At 44.2% G+C, this 25,366-nt stretch overlaps 1 protein-coding gene across 2 annotated transcripts in view; it reads left to right on the top strand.

Annotated features, from left to right (window-relative positions):
* Nucleotides 1–460: 460 nt before the first annotated feature.
* SLC38A1 (solute carrier family 38 member 1) overlaps nt 461–25,366 on the top strand; it is a 69,850-nt gene continuing 44,944 nt past the window's right edge. Inside the window, exons 1-3 of one of the 2 annotated variants that reach the window (XM_046011440.1) lie at nt 461–584; nt 15,815–15,923; nt 19,707–19,921. In XM_046011440.1, coding sequence (XP_045867396.1) covers nt 19,800–19,921 — 122 coding nt within the window. In that variant the 5' untranslated portion in view covers nt 461–584; nt 15,815–15,923; nt 19,707–19,799. The other variant, XM_046011439.1, reaches the window with a different exon arrangement.

Raw genomic sequence — 25,366 nt, 5'->3', positions numbered from 1 at the left:
CCCACAATGCAACTCCCCTGGCTCCCTCGGCCCATCCGCGCTCTGGCGTACCCCGAAATGGGGCCCCGTCGCCCAGCCCTCCTCTCCTCCGCCGGCGCCCTCTTCGTCGCTCCCACTTCCATCCCCAAGGGCTCCGGGTCTCCAGCCCCCACCGCAGCCGGGTTCTGGGCCGGGTCCCCAGGAGGGCGTGGGGCAGGTGTCCAGGCTGCGCGCCGCCTCTGCTCCCGGTGCCACCGTCAGTGCGCCCATCACACTCACGCCCCGCAAGCCCTCCCTCGCCCCTTCCCCGATGCTCAATCTCCGCCAGCCGCGGTCGCTGCATCCTCTAAGAGCGGCAAGAGGGAAATCGCGAGGCGCGGCCGCCAGCAGAGACACCATGTGACGGGCACCGCTCAGTGACAAGCAGCTTTGGTTAAAGAGCGGGCGCGCGGGAGGGGTGGCAACGGCGCGCGGGACGCGGGACGCGGAGGGATGGCCTGACTTTCCCCTTTAAACCATCACGAGCCATGGATGTGCAAAGGCGACGCGCCCCCCAGTAGGAGAATGACTGCGATTCGAGACCCTCCGTGCCAGAGCGTGTGGATGTAAGTGCGAGGCTGGCGAGCAGAGTGTGGGTGGGGGTTGGCGGTGGGGGGAGATTCTGATGCAATCGGCCCCGAAAGGAGGAGGAGAGCCAGAGAGCGCGGGCTGGGGCGGCCACGCCGCTCTGCCTGAAGGTCGCTGGGAACCTCCGCCCTTCACCTTCCTCGGAAATCCGCCGCCGCGTGTGAACCCTCCCCGCCCAGCCCTCGCTGACGGAGGCCACCTTTTCCCCGCCGCGGCAGCCAGACCTTGACACAAAGGACATCACACAGCCGGGGGAATCCCGGAAGGGCGGACACCCGGTCCCCTTTTGCCACTTTTCCCTTTATTGCCCAAGGTAAGGCGATTTTGTTTTTCCAGGGGGAGCCAAGGGAGCGGCGGCGGGGAGGAAAGGAATGTTTTGGATGCGAGAGGAGGCGGTAACGTACAAGACACCCATGCGGGCGTGGAAGGAAGGCGTGCGCGGTTCTACCCGCTGCCTTCGGATTTTGCTTGTATTAAATACGGGAAAAGTCCAGATCGTCTGTTCTTCCGAACACACGCGGCAGCGTAAGGGGGCGCGGGAGCCCCTGATTTCACCTTTGCGTGGGCTGTGGCTTACTTTTTGGGTCTGTTTTCATAGCGGTAGAGTGTGGCACGCGATCTGGTTAAATGATACTAGTGTCGGGGACCACGCGGGTCTGGAGGGAGACTGCAGCGGACGGGAGAGCGCTGCTGCATATCCGAGGAGTGCTCGAATCCGGACATTTGGGGGGAATTTCCTGCGTCCGCAGGGTCCAGAGGAGAGCATGTGATGCCGCCGGGGGTGTGCGTGCGGCGGACTGGGGCTGGGGTACTGGGCGCCGCGAGGGAACCGAGCCGCAGAGCGCGAGTAAACAGGAGCACGTTAGCAGCCCCTTCTCGAGCTCTGCCCCCTCTCGCAGCAGCCTAGAGTAGGAGGATGCAGGGGAAGATTACTAAAGGAAGCTGGCGGTGATTCACTGTCCCTTCCCGCCCTGAAGAGGTGCTTTCTAACAGGAAGAAGGGGAGAAGTAGAAGTGCTGTTCTGAGAGCTGGATTCCGGGGGAGCTGGCGAACAAAAGGCCACCGCTCGCGCGGGGCCCGGGCCCGGGCGCGGGCTGCCCTCGGCTCCTCTCCCCTTCCCTCCTCCGGTCCCCGGCGCCTCGCTCGCGTCCCTAAACGTGGCCACAAAAGGCCTTTGAACTCGCCGCGTTGGTGCCGGGAGGAAAGCGCTCCTTCGCCCCAGTGCGCGCCCTGGGGCGCCCCCCACCCCCATAATCCACGTCCCTGAGGGTCTGGCTCCTCAGCATCCCCTGGGACCCCGCAGGTTATGGGGCTGCCTGGGTGCTGCTTCCCTGCGAGGTCGCCCGCCCCTGGATTTAGGGTGAACTGTGATCGGAGGATATACAAGAGCATATGGCGGCAAAAGAATTTCGCGGTTGCAGCCTCACCGAATTTCGGGATGCCTTTCACAGGCGGTCTCGGGCTTAGGAAGGTGGTGCTACAGTTGAGAGCCCTTTGTGTGTCTCTCTGCGGCGCGGACCCAGTTTTGATAGCACTGTTTCTTCCCGGGGAAACCTTACTGCCGCCAGGATCACGTACTTTCTCAGACGAAACCATGGTGATCTATGTAGTTAAGAGTGAAAAAGACCCCGGCGCTAAGAAACGGTATTTATGTGTATGTGAACGGGATTTGACATCTCTGCAGTGGAGTTAATTTTTTTAATACAAGGGGGAGGAGAGAATAAGGCTGTGGTTTGCAGACTGCAGAGAACAGCAAGCCTGTAATTTGTCACCTTGATAAAGAAACTGTGCAGCAACTCGTGCTTTTTCTGACGTCAGAAGGACAACGGAAATAAAACCTGAGCTAGGTGGCTGGCTGGCCTCATTGTTGAAACGGCTCACGGGGTGGGGGTGGGGGGTACTCCTGAAATCTATGCGAAACAGCCAAGATGAGGCACTGATCCTGGATTTTGCTTGGCCCCAACCTCAAAATGGCTTTACTCTTCCCAGTCACTTCAATTCTCAGCATGTCCGCTTAGGTATTTAGGAAGCTTGCCTAGTTTGGTTTGAGGTCTTAAAACCTTGATGAAGTTTATTCACGGCGCCCTCCTAACCCCAATATTCAATAAATATTTCCTACTGAGGACTTATTATATGTGAATAGATAAAGTTCATGTTTCCCTTCTCTTGGGGGAAGAGACTGTAAATGCACATATAATGAATTTCAGGTACTTGTTAGCTTAAGGGAGAAATAAAACAAGATCATGTGATGGGGAGGGCCCTTGGAATAGATGACCGTCTAGCAGGGCCTGTGTGGGAGGGTGACGTTTGTCCAGAGACTAAGAGGCCAGGCATCTGTCTATTCTAGTCTTGTATTTTTCCTTCCTCTGGATGACACTTGTGGGCAAAAACCAGTCTTACTCATTATTGTTCCCCTAATGCCCTGCACACAGTTACTGTTTAATAAATGCCTCTCAAGCTGAGACCTTAGTCATCTCATTCACTTTTTTATGCTGCTGGTGACCATCCCTTCCTTTCTATATCCCATTATCTGTTCCCCTTTCTCCCAAGCGAAGATGCGAGAGGTTTCTTTACCCTGCTTCTCTTTCCCTCTTACCCTTTCCCCACTTCTGAGCGGTTACCAGGCCTTTGCAAATGCCTCTCAACCCTATCTTCTCACCTCCATTCTCACTGCCCAAGTTCAGGTCCCTGTCATCTGTCCTAGACATGGCAAAGCAATACATGTGTTGGGATACAGGGATCAAGACCCTGAAGAAACCAGTGTTTCAGGCCAGCACAACACGTGGTGAAGGGTGAAGCAGGGAATTCCTGAGGCAGAACAGCTTTCTGGTTGCTCTCCTTGGGTACCAGGCCCTGCTCCCCTAATTCAGTCTCCACACTTCCATGGGATCTGTATTTTTAAAACTCAGTTTACTTTTTTTTTTTTTAAGATTTTATTTATTTATTTGACAGACAGAGATCACAAGAAAGGCAGGCAAAGAGAGGGGGGGAGTCAGGCTCCCTGCTGAGCAGAGAGCTTGATGCGGGCTCGATCCCAGGACCCTGAGATCATGACCTGAGCCGAAGGCAGAGGCTTAACCCACTGAGCCACCCAGGCGCCCCCCCACCTTTTCTTAAGTGACTTTGCTTCTAAAAACCTTCAGGGAGTTCCCATGGCCTAAAGTTAAAGTCTCGATTCCTTAGTCGGGCACTGAGGACCCTGCATGGTCCAACACCTCATCTCTTTCCATCTTTCTCACAGTTCACCCTGTGCTCTCCCTGTGGTTTTTCTGCTTCAGCATGGATGTTGATTCTGGACTAGAATGCCTAGTGTTATCCTGTGTATTTGGGAAGGCCTACCCCAAATGCCTTTTTTCTTCCCTTTCAAATCACTGTTCACTGATCATCTCTCAGCATTTTCATAAAGATATTGTATCTTTTACTTTTTGCACTTTTGTCACTCTAGGTGATGGAGCGCAGGAGATGAGACCACAGGTTTTGAGTCAAAAGTAAATACTAGGTTTCAACTTACCAGCCCAGGGACATTGGGCAAATCGTTTAGCACCTCCAAACCTTAGTGGGTTGTTTTTTGTTTTTTGTGGGTTTTTTTGTTTGTTTGTTTGGTTTTGTTTTATTATTATTATTTTTAAGATTTTTATTTATTTACTTGAGAGAGAGTGCTGGGAGAGGGGCAGAGGAGGGAAAGAGTCAAAGGGAAGGGGTGGAGGGGGAGGAAGAAAGAATCCTCAAGCAGACTCCCAGCTGAGTGTTGAACCTGACATGGAACTTGATCTCAAGACCCTGAGACCATGCCCTGAGCTGAAATCAAGAGTCAGCTGCTCACCTGACTGAGACACCCAGGTGGCTATCTTTGTTTTCCCCCTTTGTTTTTTCATTTGTTAAATGGGAATGAAGATAATGATGATGGTGGTTATAGTGGTACCTATCTTACTGAGTTATCCTGAAGATTTAATTAAGATAATGGGTGCCAAGCCCTTGGCACCATGGTAGCACTCCATATGTCTTGAATTAAAAGGGACTTCAGGTTTCTCAGCTATCAGAGGTGGTGGGAAAGTTGATCAGTAATATTCCCCTTACTTCCAATATTCTGTGCATATTTAATCATTTAAAATACTTTTCTGAAAATAATATCTTAATGGAAACTATGAAAGGTGGTGTGGGGGTGGGGGAAGAATGTGTGCAGAAGTAAGCACTTTCAAAATCACATCACAGCCTTCAGAGAAAGACACCTTGGACCACTGACCCTAAACCGCGTCTTTTTTTTTTTTTTTAAAGATTTTATTTATTTATTTGACAGAGAGAGATCACAAGTAGATAGAGAGGCAGGCAGAGAGAGAGAGAGAGAAGGAAGCAGGCTCACTGCTGAGCAGAGAGCCCGATGTGGGACTCGATCTCAGGACCCTGAGATCATGACCTGAGCCAAAGGCAGCAGCTTAACCCACTGAGCCACCCAGGCGCCCCTAAACCGCGTCTTTTAAAAACAGTTATACTCACTTCTGAAATTTGATCACATTATAGTCATTTGTTTTCTAGTGCCCATCTCTGTGTTAGGGTTACTCAATAACAGTAAAGGAATTCAGTGATCGGGAAGGCCCCTTTGCAAGAACCAGGCTTACAATCAAGGAACTCTGCCTCAGGTGAAGTTCCAGTGTGTCTTTGCCAATAATTAGCTGGGGGCACTTGGGCAAATCATTTCACATTTTTATGCCTCGTTTTCTCATCTGTCCACTGCTAATAAATAGTGTCCAAGCTCACAGAGTGAGCTCACACACACAGAGCTCACACACACAGAGTTGTGAAGACACAATGAGAAAAGAGCTGAGGAAGTCCTTGCACAAGTTAAAAGAAGCACTCGAGATGATAATCGTTTGGAATTCAATGTGCTGCTAATCCACAGGTGTACGGGACAAGTTTAGATTCGTGATCCTCAACTCTGCCTTCACATTAGACCCACTTGGGGTCTTTTATTTGTCTTTTTAAATTTTTTTTTAAGGATTTATTTATTAGGGAGAGAGAGAGAATGAGAGTGCACAGAAGCAAGTGGGGGGAAGGGCAGAGGGTGAGAATCCAGGCAGGCTCCCTGCTAAGCCTAGATCCCATGATCCTTGAGATCACGACCTGAGCTGAAAACACAAGCTGGACACTCAGCCAGCTAAGCCACCCAGGTGCCTCCCCCCTCACTTGAAGTCTTTTAAAAGCTACCAGTGCCCAGACTCCATTTCCAGATCTTGAGATGTAGTCAGCCTGGGATGGAGCTCAGACTTGCGAATATTTTTTAAAAAACACCCAGGATGATTCTAATTACAGTGGCTTAGATTTTAAAGCAAACAAAACAAAGTCAGAATTTAAATGAAGCGCTCCATATGTTGTTTGATATAAAGTCTAAGTTCTGCCGAACTGTGAGCTTGACTGACTTTTCCCCTGATTTGACTGAACCAACCCATTGTTGACTTCATGGATACACAGCCTCAGGTTACAATTCACAATGTGAGTGTTCCCAGCGATACAGCCGGGGCCACATGAAGATTTAATGTGTGGATCTCAGTTTCCATCTTTTAGGAGTGAAGAAGATTGGAAAAGAAAGAGGCAATGGAAAGGAAAAGGAAAGGGATAGGCTCCGACCCAGGTGTGGGAGGAAGAGGCTGAGTAGGAGAGACAGGACAGACCACAGAGGAAAAGCTGTCTTTCATTTCTGGAACTCATTTAGTTGAGGCTGCACACTGGTGGCTAGAAAGCCAAATAAAGCCTGTGGGTACATTTTATGTGACCTACACTTTCCTTTAAAACTGTTTGAAATTAGTTGTCAATATCTAAATATCAGATTCTCACTTAAAATTTGGATTTCTGGCATTTATTTGTTTTTTAATATTTTATGTATGTATTTGAGAGAGAGCAATAGCAAGAGATAGCAACAGAGAGCAGAAGCGGGAGGAGAGGAAGAAGCAGGCTCCCGGCCGGGCATGGAGCCCAGTGCGGGAGGCTGGGATCTTGACCTCGAGCAAAAGGCAGACGCTTAACTGACTGAGTCACTCAGGCACCCTGATTTCCTGCATTTCTTGAAAAAAATCGAAAGATCTGTCCTATTCCTACTGAAGTAGGTGGGATACGTGTTCTCCAGGTTCTGACGCCCAGTCTAACTTGCTCATTTGTCACACGTAGGTGGGCTGTGGTTGTATTTGCAATCTATCCGCAGACCTCAGTACTAGCACGTTCGAATCCCCTGGAGAGCATTTAAACTATCCATGCTTGATCCCACCCTAGACCAATTAAATCAGAAACTGTTGTGTTTTAGGTTATTTTGTTTTAAACTCCCTGGGTGATTCTTCTGTCTCCGTCTGGCACTGAGGACTTCCAGCCGAGTTCACCTATTCAGAAGATTTGCCCACAAGCCCATTTCTTATCTCTGAAAGCGATCCATTAAGAAACACTCGATAGGATCATAAATTCAGAGGGTTTTAAAACTGGAGATCTTGGAGAGAACATTGGTCAATCAGAACTTCCTGTTTTAAGGTGAGAAAAACAGGCCTAGAGGGAAGAAAAACTTGTCCAAGGATTATTACATCATTTGGTATTGGGACATAGTGTATTTTATGACGTTTTCTATTCATGCAAAGGTGTATTTGTACTTTTTTTTGCATAAATGATATTTTTGTTTTACATGTACCACTTTGTGATGCTTTAAAATTCTCATTATTCCTGTTCTTTCTTGAATGTTTTGTTTGGAGCTACCTGTCATAGCTTGGATAAACCTTAAAAACAAAGACAATCCCATCCAGTGTTTCAGTTCTTGATCAAAAACATCATTAGAGCAAAAACATACATGTGCCAAGAAGGAATTTTCTCAGAGGCTGAACTGTTCCAGGCTGCTTCAACACTGTGTTTTTAGAGTTATTCGAATATATGAATTTTCAGTTAATGAGGAAGATTTTTAGTTTTGTGGTACCCACACTGCTCAAATACATTCACTGTTCTCATTTATTTAAGCATCACAGGGTTTTTTTCTTTAATGTAATATGCAGTTTGTCCCATATCCAAAGTTACAGATTGACTTTGTTACCTTTTGGAGTGTATCAGTATTTTCTTAGAGAAATTAGAGTTGTCTCAAAACATCTGAATATGGATAGGTTAATTCCCAGTTATCATAGGCTGGCCATATTGATAACAGACATTTAAAAGATCACATAGGAACAGGAAGAGAAGAGGAATTCTGGAGCAATGGGTACAGGTGTCGGGAGACTGTGAACAAGGTAGGATGCAGGGCTCCTCCTGTCCCAGGAAGTGAGCGGCTCATTCCCTTGTGAGCTTCCTTTGACATGGGGCTTCTCTCCCTTGGCATTGCTGACATTTGCAACCAGACAGCTGTTGTGGACTGCCATCCTGTACATTGTATAATATTTCCCAGCATGCCCTGACCTCTCTCCCCTAGAAATCTGCAGCATCCCCTCACTTGTGACGGTCAGAAATGTCTCCAGACATTGCCAGAATTGTCCCTAGTAGAGAACCACTGCCTTAATTAATTCCACTTTCTCTGGACCTTTAGAAATCATGCCAAGAATTCCTAAACATTCCAGGCATAGTGACTGTGATGTTCATGATACATACCTTCCATTTATATAGTACTTTACAGTTTTACATATATTTCTGCCTAATTCTCACATGCCCAGATTAAATATAAAGGGAAGTAAGTGTCAGACTTCATGAAAACCAGGAGGTGAGGTTATTCATGTTACTTCCTTTATCTTCCCATTTCTATTTTGTTTTACTGAGAAAATGTGTTGTTGAGGATCATTAATAGATTGTCTGCAGACAGATGATCATAGCTTGTTTTTTAAATTTAGTCATTGTTATTATTGTTAACGTATTTGCTACTACCATGTGCTAGGGAGCTACGTGGTCTATGACCCCTGTTTTCAAGGAGCTGAAATTCTAATTACGGAGGATGATAAGTACACATGAAGGCTATCAACATATATAAGAACCCTGTATAAGCCAATGAGTAATCTATACAAAAATGCTTAAAGAATCCATGACAGGTAAATAATCAATCATGGGTTGCTCATTGAAGAAAGATATCACAGAGAAGGTTGGTTTGAAATTTAAAAAAAAAAAAAAAAGCATGAAAACAAATAAGCTGGGCTTTGAGAGAAATGTACTCTAATAGAAATGGGCTTCACGGGGCATCTGGGTGGCTCAGTGGGTTATAGCCTCTGCCTTCGGCTCAGGTCATGATCTCAGAGTCCTGGGATCGAGCCCTGCATTGAGCTCTCTTCTCAAGCAGGGAGCCTGCTTTCTCCTCTCTCTCTGCCTGCCTCTCTGCCTACTTATAATCTCTGTCTGTCAAATAAATAAATAAAAATCTTAAAAAAAAAAGAAAAGAAATGGGCTTCACAAGAAGGGGGAGGGGAGCATGTTCAGGGCCAAAGGAATGGTGTGAACAATGCCGAAAACTGTGTAAGACTAGATCGATTGAGGGAGTGGAAAGTTCAGGAGGAATGTCATTGGAGAGAAAATTAAAGAGATAGTTCCAAGCAATCTGGGATTGTGTTGTAAGGTTCCAGAGATTAAACTTCATCCTGTAGACTTTGGGCAATTATGATCGGCAAGAAGAGAAGAGGGATGGGCCAGACATGTATTTTCAGGAACAACCTGACTCTGTAGTGGGGAGAGGGCAGGGTCAGCAGGTAGCATGGAGGAGAGCCAGTTAGGATTGTGGGTGGGGAGGGATGAGGGGCAGGGAGGGGACATACAAAAGAATGTTGATGGGGCATGGTGACTGATTAGATAGTCAACAGCATTAAAGCCATACCCGGGGCCCCAAGTCTGAGTGATGAGGAGAACAAACATTATCTTTAACAGGAATAGCAAAGCTGATGTGTGAGGTCAGCGATGTGTTCAACTAGGCATGTGGAGTTTGAGGTAATGGCAAACATCGTGTGAAGAAGTCCAGCGGGCCGCTGGCATCTGAAAAGAATTTGTGGAAATTTTTCTGAGCTGGAAGGAACCTGAGAGATCCTCTCTCCCTCCAGCCTTCTCATTTTACAGATGAAGAAACATGTGACATGTTAAGTGACTTGATCTTTATCAAGTAGTATTTATGAGGGAGACCCTATTTCATAATGCAGAGGAATGCCAGTTTTAGGAAATGAGAAAGACTGAGGAAAAAGTCTGAAAGATGCCTTTGTGGGATGGAACCTGACACTCCAGGCTTGAAACCGTAAAAAGGAAAGAATTTGGAGTGTGTGCTGGAAGGAGGAACCCCTACCCTCCAGGTGGGAGCAGGAAGTTAGCCTAGGGGCAGTGCTTAGAAGCAAGTGGGGGGGGGGGGCGGGGTCAGGAAGCTGTGCTCCCTGCCTGCTGCAGAAGGAGTTGGAGAAAATGAGAACTGAGAAAGGGCCACCTGCCGCGACGGGAAGTGGTAGCAATAGTAGCAAGTATCGTCCCAGGAGCCTATGAGGCACTGTTGCAGGTGCTGCCCGTGGAGTCGAGCATGGACTCTTGATGATGACTGTTTGAGTTGGGTATTCTTCATCTCCAGTTTGCAGATTCAGGAACTGAGGCAAAGCGACATTAACCTACTTGCCTGGGGTCAACAGCTCCCGGATGGTGGAGCCGGAATTTGCCAGTTGAGCATGGTTTCGGGGGAGCGATGAAGACGGGAGCAAGTTGTTCAGGTTGTTGGCAGTAAAAGGCTGGTGGGGGCTGGTATTTCAAGGTTACAGACAAGTCACTTTCCACTTACGGAGCTGAGAGTGATTGGCGGAGGGCAGGGAAGCACGTGGAGAGAAAGTGGTGATCCAAAGTGCTAGCAGAGCTGTGACTTGCATTTGGTTAAGCCAGTCAGAGTCTTGAAGAAGAGAGAAAACGTCTTTACTTTGAGATTGCTTACAGGTGCCTGGGCTTTTCACTACCAAAGGCCACTTTTATTATTCCCCACCTCCCAAAGATCATTTTCAAAGATTGTGAGTATCAATTTTAAGCTTTTTAAAAAGTTTTTATTTAGGGGCGCCTGCGAGGCTCAGCAGGTTAAGACCTCTGCCTTCGGCTCAGGTTATGATCCCAGGATCCTGGGATCGAGCCCCGCATCGGTCTCTCTGCTCGGCAGGGAGCCTGCTTTCTCCTCTCTCTCTGCCTGCTTGTGATCTCTGTCTGTCAAATAAATAAATAAAATCTTAAAAAATAAATAAAAAATAAAAAGTTTTTATTTAAATTCAATTTACTTAACATATAGTGTGTTATTAGTTTCAGAAGTAGAATTTAGTGATTCATCAGTTGCCTACAACACCCAGTGCTTATTACCTCAAGTGCTCTCCTAAATGCCCATCACCCAGTTACCCCACGCCCCACCCCCTTCCCCTCCAGCAATCCTCAGCTTGTTTCCTGTAGTTAAGAGTCTCTTATGGTTTGTCTCTCTCTCTCTCTCTCTTTTTTTAAGATTTTATTTATTTATTTGACAGACAGAGATCACAAGTAGGCAGAAAGGCAGGCAGAGAGAGAGGGGGAGGCAGGCTCCCTGCTGAGCAGAGAGCCCAATGCGGGGCTCAATCCCAGGACCCTGGGATCATGACCTGAGCTGAAGGCAGAGGCTTTAACCCACTGAGCCACCCAGGTGCCCCTGTCTCTCTCTCTTTTCATCTTATTTTATTTCTTTTTCCTGCCCCCATGTTCATCTGTTTCATTTCTTAAATTCCACATATGAGTGAAATCATATGATATTTATTGTTCTCCAACTGACTTATTTCATTAGCATAATACCTTCTAGCTCCATCCATGCTGCTGCAGATGGCAAGATTTCACTCTTTTTGATGGCCGAGTAATATTCCATTGTAGGTCTATGCCACATCTTCTTTTCCCTTCATCTATTGATGGACATCTGGGCTCTTTCCACAGTTTGGCTATTGTGGACGTTGCTGCTATAAACATTGGGGTGCATGTGCCCTTTCAAATCACTGTGTTTGTATCCTTCGGATAAATAGCTAGTGGGGCAGTTGCTGGGTTGTAGGGTAGTATATAGCAATACAGGGCTTTCTCAAGAAAGAATTCTTAAATACACAACTTAACCTTTCACCTAAAGGAGCTGGAACAAAAACAGCAAATAAATCCCAAGTCCAGCAGGAGAAGAGAAATAATATAGATTAGAGTGGAAATCAATGATACAGAAATTAAAACAAAACAAAACACAGTAGAACAGATCAACAAATCTAGGAGCTGGTTCTTTGAAAGAATTAATACGATCAGTAACCCCTTCACCAGACTTGTCAAAAAGAAAAGAGAAATAACCCACATAAATAAAATTATGAATGAAAGAGGAGAGCTCACAACCAACACTGCACAAATACAAGCAATTATAAGAGAATATTATGAGCAGTTTTATGCCAAAAAATTAGACAATCTGGGAGAAATGGATGCATTCCTAGAAACGTATGAACTACCAAAACTGAAACAGGGTGAAATAGAAAACCTGAACAGATCCTATAACCAGCAAAGAAATTGAAGCAGGAATCAAAAATCTCTCAACAAACGAGTCCAGGACCAGATGGCCTCCCAGTGGAATTCTACCAAACATTTAAGGAAGAATGAATACTTCTGAAGCTGTTTCAAAAAATAGAAATGGAAGGAAAATGTTCAAACTCATTTTATGGGGCCACCATTACCTTGATCCCAAAACCAGACAAAGACCCCACCAAAAAGGCGAGATACAGACCAATATGCCTGATGAACATGGATGCCAAAATTCTCACCAAGATACTAGCTAAGAGGATCCAGCAGTTCATTAAAAGGATCATGCACCATGACCAAGTGGGATTTATTCCTGGGCCACAAGGGTTCCTCAACATCTGCAAATCAATCAATGTGATATACCATGTTAATTAAAAAAAAGAAGTGCAGGAACTATACAGTCCTCTCAATAGATGCAGGAAAAGCATTTGACAAAATGCAGCATCATTTCTTGATTAAAAACTCTCTGCAGTGTAGGGATAGAGGGAACATATACATCAATATCATAAAAGCTATATGTGAAAACCCCACAGGGAATATCATCCTTAATGAGGAAGTACTGAGAGCTTTTCCCCTAAGGTCAGGAACACAGCAGGGATGTCCACTACCACCACTGTTCTTCAACACAGTACTGGAAATCTTGGGCTCAGCAATCAGACAACAAAAAGAAATAAAAGGCATCCAAAATGGCAAAGAAGTCAAACTTTCACCCTTCGCAGAAAACATGATGCTTTATGTAGAAAACCCAAAAGATTCCACCCAAAACCTGCCGCAAAACTGATAGAGGAATTCAGCAAAGTCGCATGACATAAAATCAATGCACAGAAGTCAGTTGCGTTTCTATACACTAGGATTTGTTTTAGTTGAAGTGTAATTTATACGTGATGCAATATCCAGATTGTAAGTATACTGTTTAATGAGTGTTGACTACAACTTTAATATATTAATTTATTTCCCGTTTTTATTACTCAAAGAAATACAAAATTGCTGGTCAGAATTTAGGATCATCACAGCAAGTTAATGCAATCTAGCCCAAAGCAAGGATACCTGACATTTTAGTTAACTTGTTTGGCTTGTTTGAGGCCTTTTGAGATACAAAAAGCTGCTCATGAATTCATGTTATCCAAGGACCTCAGATGGGCAAACTGGCTTAGATGTGAGAAGAGATGGCAGGAAGAATAGGACCATCATTGGCCTTAGGCCTAATGCTTTCTCAAAACTACTGACCTGGCTAGTTGAGCTAGGAAAGGTTTAATCTTACTAGTTTCACAGAATAAAAAATTCATAACAATTTTTAAATTAAGTGTGTGTGACTGGATATTATTGATATGAAGGCATTTTTTTTTGGTTTGATAGTGATCTGAGGTATTGTTTTATAAAAGTATTTTTTTCAGAGATAAGTGCTGAAATATTTACAGATGAGAGGATATCTGGGATCTGCTTTAGAATAATTCTCTGTGATGGTGGGGGTTAGACTTCAACAAGACTGGCCTGAATTGATAATTGTTGAAGTTGGTTCATGGGGGCTCATTATTCAGTTCTGTCTACTTGCATGTATGTTTTAAATTTCCCATAATAAGAAATTTAAAAGGGGGGGGAATAAAATTATGAATATCAGTTAGGGTTTAGTTGCATGTAGCAGAGATCTTTCTATGTATGTTAAGTGAAAGGGATTTAATACAGGCAATTAAGTGCCTATAAAATTGTCAGAAGAGACGGCAGGACAGGCTGTAGGCTGGGTCTCTTGGAATAATTACTGGAATACCACCACTTAAAACTAGTCCAGAGGGGAACCGCTCCTTGTGCCTCCATCCAGAAGCCAGGAAACCAGGAAGCCAGTTTCTCACTGTCTCAGCTGCATGATGCAGAAACACACCACGGGACCTAAATCTGATGATCAGGAATCCAGAGCCTCAATTGCTGGTTCCATCTGCTGTACCTGCTAGAACTGCACCAGCAAAATGGAAGCCTTGCCCCGCCCCCGCCCCCCCCCCCCCCCCCGCCACTCCTTGCTCTCTGATTGGTGGGATCCAAATATACCTAGAACCCCAGCTGCAGAAGATCGTGGGAAATGTAGCTCTTGACTTTCCATCGTTACAGAACTGGACTAATAGGAGTAGGAACAAATACCGGGCAGGTCAATCCACTCTGAAGTATATTAGCAACTGAAACTGTATTTATCCTCAAAAGTGGGTTTTGACGTGGCTTAAGTGACAATATATTCTTTGGTTTGTCTTTCCCTCATAGTATTTTATTTTATTTTATATTTATTTATTTATTTATTTTTAAGTAGGTTCCACGCCCAGCGTGGAGCCCAGTGCAGAGCCCAGTGCGGGGCTTGAACTCACGACCCTGAGATCAAGACCTGAGCTGAGGTCAAGAGTTGGATGCCCAAGCATACCCCCCTGCAGTCTTTTAATCAGCATTTACCAAATCTGTAAACCTTCCACTACTCAAGAACGTGTACCTTGCTCCCTCTGCTCTAACGAGCTTCATCTGAATGGTCATGCAAGACTGTTCTGTGTACATTTGGCCAGTGCTATTCCCAGTACAAGTTATGTCTTCCCAATCCACTGGTCTAAATCCACCTGGTTTTAGACCTAGTTCAAGTCCTAACTTTGTAAAATCTTAGCTGGTTGCTCCAGGCCTCCCCTTTCCCCCCTTCCTTCCTGCCTGCTTGCCTGCCTGCCTTCTGTATATCTGTATCCATATATATCTCCGAAATCTTTCTGGATTTACTCTTTGTCATGTAGCTGGGTCTCTATCATGCAGATACTTTATGCTATTCTGTCACTTTATGTGTGGGATGGTCTTGCTTGCTTAAATAGGGTACAAGTAATGTAAGCCTAGACGAGTTTCTCTGTGTATCTTCTTTGATACATAACATCATGAAGAGTAGAGACTTATGTCTTTTATGTTGGTACTCTTGGTAAAATGTACCAATCAGCGTACTGAGATAATGCTTGCTTAAGAGTACCTCGCAAGATTGTGGTAAAGGACCAAAGATGTTCTGTGCTGATTAAACTTTAATTTGTAACCCATTATAAATGTTGAGAGAGTGTAATTATGATTGAGCTAACATCAAGATCTTCACACAGTGACCCTGTTAGGCCTTTTCCTTAATCGTATTGTCTTATAATCCCCTCTGTATTTCAGTGAAGGTGTCATTCTTTGCTTCTTGAACTCAACCTGCACTTCCTGCCAGTGCCGTTGATCACGACCTCCTTCCCTGAGAAGTCTCAGCTCTGGCCCCATCTCCGCCTATCAGTCTCTTATCTGCCAAGCAGGGTCACTGTCCAGAAGTAAAAGATTGGGTGTCAATTTACGGCAGAGTCCCACTGATCAGCAAACATTTGCCCCGATGGTGTAGACCCGGGTTTACTATCTCCAAGTAACTCGGGATTGGAGATGGTATCTTGTTAAGCGAAAAAATACGTGGGGTGCCAGGAGGGCTCAGTTTTTAGGCGTCTGCCTTGGGCTCAGGTCATGATCCCAGGATCCTGGGATCGAGCCCCACCTCGGGCTCCCTACTCAGGGGGAAGCCTGCTTCTCCCTCTCCCACACCACCTGCTTGTGTTTCCTCTCTCTCTCTCTCTGTCAAGTAAGTAAATAAAATATTTTAAAAAAATGTGTGTGTTTAAAACTCTATGGTATGATTTCGATTTTTGTAAATGTATACCTGCTATTTATTTATACTCTTTTCATTTCACAGATATTTATTGAGTGCCTACTGCGTGCCAGGCACTGTATCTATGTGGGTAGAAAGGCCCTGGAAGGTCATATATGTATACAGTGATCGTCTCTGTGTGCTGACATAACAGGTAACTTTTTTCTGTTTACTTGTGTCCCCCTTCGTTTGCAAAAATTTATTTTATAATTTTTTTCTGCAAAGTTTATATTATTTATTAATGAGGAATTAACATGTTTTTAAAAAACATTTCTGGGGCACCTGGGTGGCTCAGTCTGTTAAGCTGCTGCCTCTGGCTCAGGTCATGATCCCAGGGTTCTGCGATCGAGTCCCACATCGGGTTCCCTGCTCAGTGGGGAGCCTGCTTCTCTCTCTGCCTCTGCCTGCCACTCTGCCTGCTTATGCTCTCTCACTCTCTCTCTCTCTGACAAATAAAGAAATAAATAAAACTTTTTTTAAAAAATAAAAAATTTTTCTGTTCTACAAAATGCTTGTAATCTAATTCTACATGAAGTAGGTTAAAAACAGTCTAAAATCTCATTGTTAAAAAAAAGAGAGAAAGGACAAGAGGGAGCTAGAGAGGGGGTAAGAAAAAGAAGGAAAGGCTAATGAAGAAAAAAGGAGAGGAAATACATCAGAGTCTAACAGTAGCCCAGTTTTGGGTGATGGGATCTTTTTTACAACGTCTGTTCTAATGATTCTACGGTGAGTGTGTATTAGTTATAGAATAAGAAAAAAAAATTCTTTCTCAAGGACTGGTCTGAATGTGACTTTCCTATGAAGCTGCTTCAGATTCTTGAATATGATTTTTTTCAAACTGTGAAATCTCTCATTATCGAGCCTCAGTGAGACAGATGATAAATTGCACAGAGAGGAATTACGAAGTGTGGCCTCAGTCCTGGTAAGAGGTGTCACTAACTTTAACTTACCCCATTTAACTTACCTCATTTCCAAGAATGAGTTAGATTTCAGATAGGTTATTTCATAACAATAAAAATGTATTTTTAAAAAAGGAGATTAGGGGCACCTGGGTGGCTCAGTGGGTTAAGCCTCTGCCTTCGGCTCAGGTCATGATCTCAGGGTTCTGGGATCGAGCCCCCCATCGGGCTCTCTGATAACCAGGGAGCCTGCTTCCTCCTCTCTCTCTGCCTGCCTCTCTGACTACTTGTGGTCTCTGTCTGTCAAATAAATAAATGAAATCTTAAAAAAAAAAAAAGGAGATTAGGACGCAGACAACACAGAGACAGCAGCAAGACACATGAGGACACAGAGAGAAGGCATAGCTATCCATAAGGCCTCTGAAGAAACAAAACTTGCTGACTCCTTGCTCTTGGACATCTAGCCTCCTGAACTGTGAAAAAAATTTCCTGTTTAAGCCAAAGGAAAAAAATATTTATTCTTTGTGATGAACTTAGTACTGGTATTTGCCTAATACTGACATAATTTTAGTGGCGAGGATGTCCTCTGGTTCTTTTTATGCTTTTGCCTTTTTGCCATTTATTTAAATGACCTCTCTACCAGTCTGTAGAGAGGAAAGGACGCAGCCCCAACTGCAAACACCATCCACTGAATCAGCTTCCCACCAGCCCCGTAGGATCACTTCAGACTCTGAGGAAGCTGTACAGGAGAGAGCCAGTGTGGCAAGACTGCTGGAAATTACCGAGTCTAGCCCATCTGGGCAGCTTTCATTAAGGCGGCCAGCACGTAAGAGTGCGTGTTAGCACACCGCAACTTGGGTCAAGTAAAGCCAGGTTGTAAACACTGCTGCTGTGTGAAGGCACTGAGAACAATTAGTGATGGCCCGGTTGCTAGCCTTACCAGCCTCCGGCCTAGAACAATCAGCCCTGAGCCACCAGCTGTGCCTTTGCCCAGGAGACTGCGAGGCTCCACTCGATCTGCCCAGGCTTCCTGCTGTCCAGGAGAGGCCCTGCCCGGCAGGAAGGTGAGTCTCCCAGAACCTGAGGTATTAGGAAGTACTTTCTTTCTTACTTGCTTGCTTTCTTGCTTCCTTCCATCCTCCCTTTCTCTCTCTCTCTCTCTCGCTTTCCCTTCCTTCCTTCCTCCCTCCTTCCCTCCCTCCTTCTCTCCCTTCCTCTTTCTTCCTTCTTTCCTTTTCCTTTTCTCTCTTTTTTTTCTTCTTTTTCTCTCCTCTCTTTTCTTTCTTCCCATCTTCCCCAGTGGGCAGTGAGAGTGTCTTCATGAGCAGGGGACAGAGTTGCTCCCCTCTCTCTGAGGGTGTGTAGGAAGCTCTAGGCCCCCACTTCAGGGTCCATTTACCCTGGCCCCAGATGGCAGGGGCGGTCTCTGGCACACTAAGGGCCGCAGGTTTCAAATGTACTATAATTGGCTTTGTCTCGAGGATTTCCCGTCTGTACCTGGTTTCTAGGGTTTCCCCCATCTCCTCATTTGAGGCTCCAGACTCCAGAGGACAAGCACAGGGGGAGGACAGGAACAGAGGTCCCGGCACTGGGGGAATCTCTCTGTTGGAAGTTGTAAAGGATCCTGGAAGCAGGGGGACTTCGTGCCAGATAGGAGTCTGTATGAACAAAAAGGAGTACAGTATGGCCTGGTTGTGGGAAAGAGAAGAAGAAAAGTTGTAAAAAATTATCACTCTAAGGTATTGTCTATGGGTCTGGAAAATTCTATCAATGAGCACAGTGCTTCTTAGAATATACTAGGATGCTTAGCTGGGCACATCAGAGTTTTTTTGTTTTTGTTTTTGTTTTAAAGATTTTATTTATTCATTTGACAGAGGGAGAGATCACAAGTAGGCAGAGAGGCAGGCAGAGAGAGAGGAGGAAGCAGGCTCCCCGCTGAGCAGAGAGCCCGATGTGGGGCTCCATCCCAGGACCCTGAGACCATGACCTGAGCCAAAGGCAGAGGCTTTAACCCACTGAGCTACCCAGGTGCCCGGCCACCTGTTTCTTAATTTGTGATGCTTTGAGTCTGAACCTCTCCCCCACCCCTGCTTATATACCATGGAAATGTATGTCCCCGTCATCCATGTGGGAGAGACTGTGAACTCTGCAAGTCGTTCCTTTCTGGAGAGGAAATATAGTTTTAGGTGGATTAACCTAAATCCCCCGAGTATGAGTTTTTAATTCCCTAATTCCCTGACACAGAGTGATTTCACCGAAGAGATTGATTTAATCTCTTGCAGTTGATGGATAAAGTGTTTGCTAAATTTCCAACCACAGATTTGTCCTTTGCTTCTTGACCCCCCAGCCTGCACCATTGATCCCGCATGATGCCATTTGTTGGGGATCCGCATGTTTATTAAACCGGGCTTGCTAAATCCGAGGTGCTTTTGTGTCTGTGTAGTCTGTACCCACTCTGTGTGTGTCCTGGGATCAGGTGCATTAAAATAACGGCATCACTTTCATTTTAAATGCACTGTTCCGTTAAAGGCATCTATATTGGCCGCTGTTGATGCGGTATTCCTGTTAGCCTGCACACGAAGAGAATGGGACAGGACTCCTTTTATAGTTAAAATGGAGAGAGATTTATGACAGGCATAAAATTTAGAGAGAAGCCTCCAGGGGCACCTGGGTGGCTCAGTCGTTAACTATCTGCCTTGGGATCGTCCTGGGATCGAGCCCTATATCGGGCTCCCTGCCCAGTAGGAAGCCTGCATTCCCTCTTCTACTTCCTCTGCTTGTGTTCCCTCTCTTGCTGTTCCTCTCTCTGTCAAATAAATAAACAAACAAACAAACAAACAAATAAATAAAATCTTTAAAAAAAAAAGGAGATAAGCCTCCATAACTTGATATACAAAGATCGCCTTAATGCATTGGATGGCAAAATGGACAAGTTATCAGGAAGTTAACTTTGTTAGCTTTGTTTACTTGTAATAGTTCATCTTGCATTGGCAGTGATAGTCGTATGTTTAAGTAGTTTTCATTGTGCTGTTTTCTAGGTTTGTCAAGCTTATTTTTTTGCTGCTATCCATTTGTAATACACTCACAACAGAATTTGGACAGATTTTTTTGACTCCGGATACTTTGTAAACATGATGCATTTCAAAAGTGGACTCGAATTAACGGAGTTGCAGAACATGACAGTGCCCGAGGACGATAACATTAGCAACGATTCCAATGATTTCACTGAAGTAGAAAATGGTCAAATAAATAGGTAAGTATTTTTGCGCTTACACTCTCAAGCCCATGAAAGAAACGTCTCTCAAATATTATTCTGGTTTTCAGTTATTCTCCTGAATTATTCATTACTAAAGTTATGCTCCATTTGAAGATGTAATTTGAATTTCTTATGTGACATCTGTTGGGCTCAGTCTGCAATAGCCGAGGAAGCAAATAGGAAAGTAATTTATTCATCCTTTCAAATCTTTCGATTGAGTCTAATAAAAATATATAAACACGATGGACCCCAACCAGCCCTAACTTTTCAAAAGCTCTGTGCTTGTGAATCAGACTGACTGCTGGAACTTCGCTCTGAATGTGAGCGTGAACGGGCATCATCTGCCCTCACTTACATAGTCACCCACCAACGGTCAACACCCCCTTTGCCAATGATCGCATTTCAAAACTACAAATACAGCATTATAATCATCATTTATAACACAGATTTTAAATAGTAATAACCAGAATTGGGGCCCAGTGGCTCTCTTGAGAAACTGTAGTAGAGATTTAGTACATGAAACAGAAAGATAGCATGAGTGGGAGGAGGGGAGGTGGGAGGCAGGTGGGAAAAGTCTGCCGGTGAAGCTCTTGGCCCCAGCTGTGACCTCAGCGGGTCCTGCAACTCTTGGGTCCTTTGTTTCGTAAGTTAGAAGAGTAGGGCCAATAACTTTTTTTTTTTTTAAGTGATCTGGGGCATTCTCTGACATGTGGATTTTGTAGCCAGATGCGGGGGTCATTTTACAGGAAGTTCTCCTGGTTGGGACTTGGTGATGTGGTTTGTGGAAAGCGTGTAGCCTGCTAAAAGGCCAGGGGCAGAGAGTGGAGTAGATACACCACTTATGAGAACACCAACAATGTACACATTTGGGGGATGGTCAGAAGGAAATTGGGAAACATATGTCAGCTAACTAGATACCTTTGTGGAAATTATTTCTGGAAGTCTGCTCTCCCTTCTGCTGTGGCGTGCAGTTGGAAGTCCAGCAGAGGACTCAGGGGCCATCATTCATGAATTCAAGCTCCAGCCCTGCCTCTTCTCCTCCCTTTCCCCTTCCTTAAATATTCTTAGAGGTGAAGTGTGCCACCCAGACACTTCCTCATTATCATCCAAGTACCATTCACTGTGTTGGGTTATGTCTTATGGCTGGACCCAAAATATGCTTCTTGCACCCTTTCTGAGTAATTATCAATGGTAAATTCCATTTCTTGAATGTCAGGTGTTTTTACATTTATTGACATTTTTCCTTATGACTTGCAAAGCTTTCTTATGCGAATAAGGAAAACTTTAAAAATGCATTTTACAAATAAGGAAGCTGAGACTCCGAGAAACGAAATGACTTGTGCAAAGGCACACACAGGTCCGTCAGAAATGCCTGTCTTTCTGCTCTATTCTGCTGCCTGCAGCTATAATCCTGGGACATGGGTGAATAAAAGAGTCTTTACTAATTTTATTAAAATACCAGTGCTGTCTTAAGCTCTGTACACCCAGAGGGTTCTGCAGTCACTGCTGACCTCCGCTTAACAGGGGATGGAGTCTAACCATTTCACAAATAGGACATTTTGGTTGTATAATAGAGCTTCATTCCTGAAGCAGTGCAAACCTTTGAGGACCTTAAAATGAGTCATTATACTATTCCGTTCAGAATCTGAACTTGATCTTTAAAAGTTGTACTTACTAAACTAAGAATGGTAAGCTTTTGAAGAGATTACAGCTTGTAATAGCTGGAAGCACCCATTCTTGCCTGTGGCTTGGGCACCTTGCCTGGGTGATCTCACTTCCTCCCAGACTGTGACTAAGGCAGTAAGCGGGGACAGCGGGAGCGCTGGCGGGTGTTGACCACTTGCTTTGTGGAATCTGGTTTTGCTTCTGCAAATACAGTGTGATGCATCTCTTTGCCTGACACAGTTCATGAATCTTGCTTCCTTTCTGGCTCTAGGACAATTCAAATTAAAAACAGCATGTGACAACATGAAGCCAAAACAGGCAAATGGAAAAGGCCAAAAAAAGACCCCCATCATGATTCCTGCAGAAGCTACACCTAAATACCTCTCCCTCTTCTTGTGGCTTTTTCACATGGGGGCAAGGGAAACAGGCTCAATTATGAGAATCTAGGCGGGAGCCCTCTGCCAGAGCAGTGAACTTTTAGATCACAGCATCTCTTTTTAGGAAGCCAGAGGGGCTGTTGAAAGCAAATATTGATCTTTGCTTACCTGGCGTGTAACTGATAGCTTTGCCTGCAAACTCCCCACTAGGATACTATCAGAATCATCTTTTTAAGTTTAGTTAAAAATAGAGTAGAGCCGTGTGGGTATTGGGACTCCTGCCCTTATTCCAGTTCAGTTGTTTTACTTCATGCCCTAATTTTTGGGTTGTAGTCATGGAAATCTATACTTGAAACAGGAAAACCTTTCAAAATGTCCACTAGGCCTGCACTGCTGACATTTTAATGTGCACACAAAAATGCCTGGAAACCTTGCGAAAATGCAGATTCGGGTTCGGGAGGTTTGGGATGGGGCCTGAGATTCTGATTTCCAGCCAGCTCCTAGGTGATGCCCATATTGTTGCTCCGGGCACCACACTTCAGAGTAGCAAGCTCTTTTTCTAGATATGAGATCTTTTTCTAGATAGGCTCTTTTTCTAGATATGAGCTTCTTGGCAGAAAGAGCCGAAAGAGCCGTCTTAATCATCTTTGTATCTCTTATACCTTGTAATGATATGATAAGAGTGCCTGGGACAGGATGGATGTTACAAAATATTTGTTAAATGAGAAAAAGAGAGACAGACAGACAGACAGACACACACACACACACAAGAACCATTCGTGCATGGTTTAGACTTAGATTTGAATTGAATCCTAGCTCTATCAATAGATCTTCTGTGATCTCGTGCTTTGAGCCTTAGTTCCATCCCTGTGAGACATGGATAATAATAATAATTGACTTCATAGGATTGTTGGGGAATAGTAAATGCAATACTCTTCTGCCGTTTGTAGGTTAAGAATTCAGGCTCTGCCTCCAGCCAGCTCAGGTTCAAATCCTGGCTCAGCAGTTTAGTTTTTAGCAATGTAACTTTGGTCAAGTTACTTAATTTCTCTAAAATGGAGCTGATAATAGTACATAGTATACGAAACCACGTGTAAGTATTGAGAAAAGAGATGATAAAATCCATGTAAAGTACTTGGCAGAGTGTCTGACAATAGTAACCCTTTTAGTAAAAAAGTAGAAAAGTCTCTATCAATCATAGGGCAACCCTCTTTCTTTGGGATGCACTTCTCTGTTCTCCACCCCAAGGAATAACAGTATCGATTTAGCTTGTGGATGGTTGCTGGTTATTGTTACTTTGAAGCAGCTGAAATATTAAAGTTGTTGAAACATTAGTTGATTATCCTAGCTGTATCCATGCAAATATTCATGTATGTTGTCTAGCAGAGTTAGTGTTGTTATGACCCCAGAAGCATCTAACAAAATTTGAGGGTCTTTCAATTAAAATTTTTCTTGAAAGGATCTGGGGCAGCTCTTGTCTATACCCTCACCAGCCTCTGTTTGCTTGTTTTGGTCCCTCTATATCTTTCAGAATTTGGGTCCTAAATTTGTATTACTTGGAAGGGCCCTTGAAAATGTAATGTCTTTTCTACATATGAAGGAAGAAATTTCCACTACTTCTTCCTATCCTCAATTTTCATGTCAGAAAAGTCCTTCCTTGTTTTAACAATTCCTGTTCCAAATAAAGTCTGTTTTCTTTTCAGTAGAGTTTACCCGTCAACTAAGGCTTTGTTTACTTCCCAGTCTTCTCTTTATTTAAAAAAAGGTTTTTTTTAATTCAAGTATAGTTAGCATACAATGTTATATTAATTTCAGGTATGCAATATAGTGATTCAGCAGTTCTAGACATTACTCAGTGCTCATCAAGATAAGTGTCCTCTGAATCCCCTTCACCTATTTCCTCCATCCCTCCAGCCCCGCCTACTCTGATAACCATCAGTTTGTTCTCTGTATTTAAGATTCTGTTTTTTGTCTCTTTATTCCTTTATTCATTTGTTTTGTTTCTTATATTCTACATATGAGTAAAATCGTACAGTATTTGTCTTTCTCTGACTGACATTGTACTTGGCATAATACACTCTAGGTCCACCATGTTATTGCAAATGACAAGTTCATCCTTTTTTGTGGCTGAGTAATATTCCATTGTATGTGTGTACCTTGTCTTCTTCTTCTTTTTTTTTTTTTTTTTGAGGTTATTTATTTATTTGACAGACAGAGATCACAAGTAGGCAGAGAGGCAGGCAGAGGGAGGAAGGGAAGCAGGCTTCCTGCTGAGCAGAGAGCCCAATGCAGGGCTGGATCCCAGGACCCTGAGATCATGACCTGAGCCGAAGGCAGAGGCTTAACCCACTGAGCCACCCAGGCACCCCTGTACCTTGTCTTCTTTATCCATTCACCTATGGATGGATGCTTGGGCTCCCTCCGTAATTTGGCCATTGCAAATAATGCTGCAATAAACATAGGGGTGCATGTATCTTTTCACATTAGTGTTTTTGTGTTCTTTGGGTAAATACCAAGTAGTGGGATTACTGGATCATATGGTAATCTTATTTGTAATTTTTTGCGGGACCTCTGGACTGTTTTCCAGAGTAGCTGCATCAGTTTGCATTCCTACCAATAGTGCACAAGAGTTCCTTTACCCCCACATCTTCACCAACACTTACTGTTTCTTGTGTTTTTGATGTTAGTCATTCTGACAGGTGTGAAGTGATGTCTGATTGTGGTTTGGATTTGCATTTCCCTGACGATGAGTGATGTTGAGCATCTTTTCACATGTATGTTGGCCACCTGAATCAGTCTTCTCTTTAAATGCCTTCCATTTCTTTCATTCTTTCATGTTTTCTAATCTCCTTGTTACTGCTTCTTTCCTCTTATTCTCTTTTTCTTTTCCTTTTTAGTAGAGTGTTGGGATTTCAGGGAAAGAACGAACAAAGGTCATTCAAATTCAAGCACTCGTCTCTTTTGTGTTATGAATCCTCGAATGAAACACTATAATCTAGTAAGAACCTGATTGGTGGAGAATACAATAGGAAGATTATTCTCCTATCGTACAACCCATACTTAATTGGATTGTTGTTGTTGTTGATTTATTTTTGGTTTGAAATAACTGTTCTATATTTCTCGCCTCCTTTCACACTACCTCCGTGTAACGCCTACATCCTTTCCAAGGCTTTGTCTGTTGAAGGTCATCACGACAGCCACTGTAGGTTTTGTGCACAGAACAATTGGCTACCTAAGAGTTAGTTGAATTCTGCTTCTTAGGTACAGACTGACGTGAAACTCTTTTTAATAACACTTTTATCATTTAAGACCACATATCAAAGGCACCCTTGCCCACAGCTCATTTTTTTAGTCAATAAAGAGAAATTTTATTTCAATTTCTTTGCCTGAGGTCAATGCT

Source organism: Meles meles, chromosome 7, assembly GCF_922984935.1.
Source record: "Meles meles chromosome 7, mMelMel3.1 paternal haplotype, whole genome shotgun sequence".
Lineage (NCBI taxonomy): Eukaryota > Metazoa > Chordata > Mammalia > Carnivora > Mustelidae > Meles > Meles meles.
The sequence above is the reverse complement of the archived record's forward strand: the minus strand, read 5'-3'. Positions and strand labels throughout refer to the sequence as shown.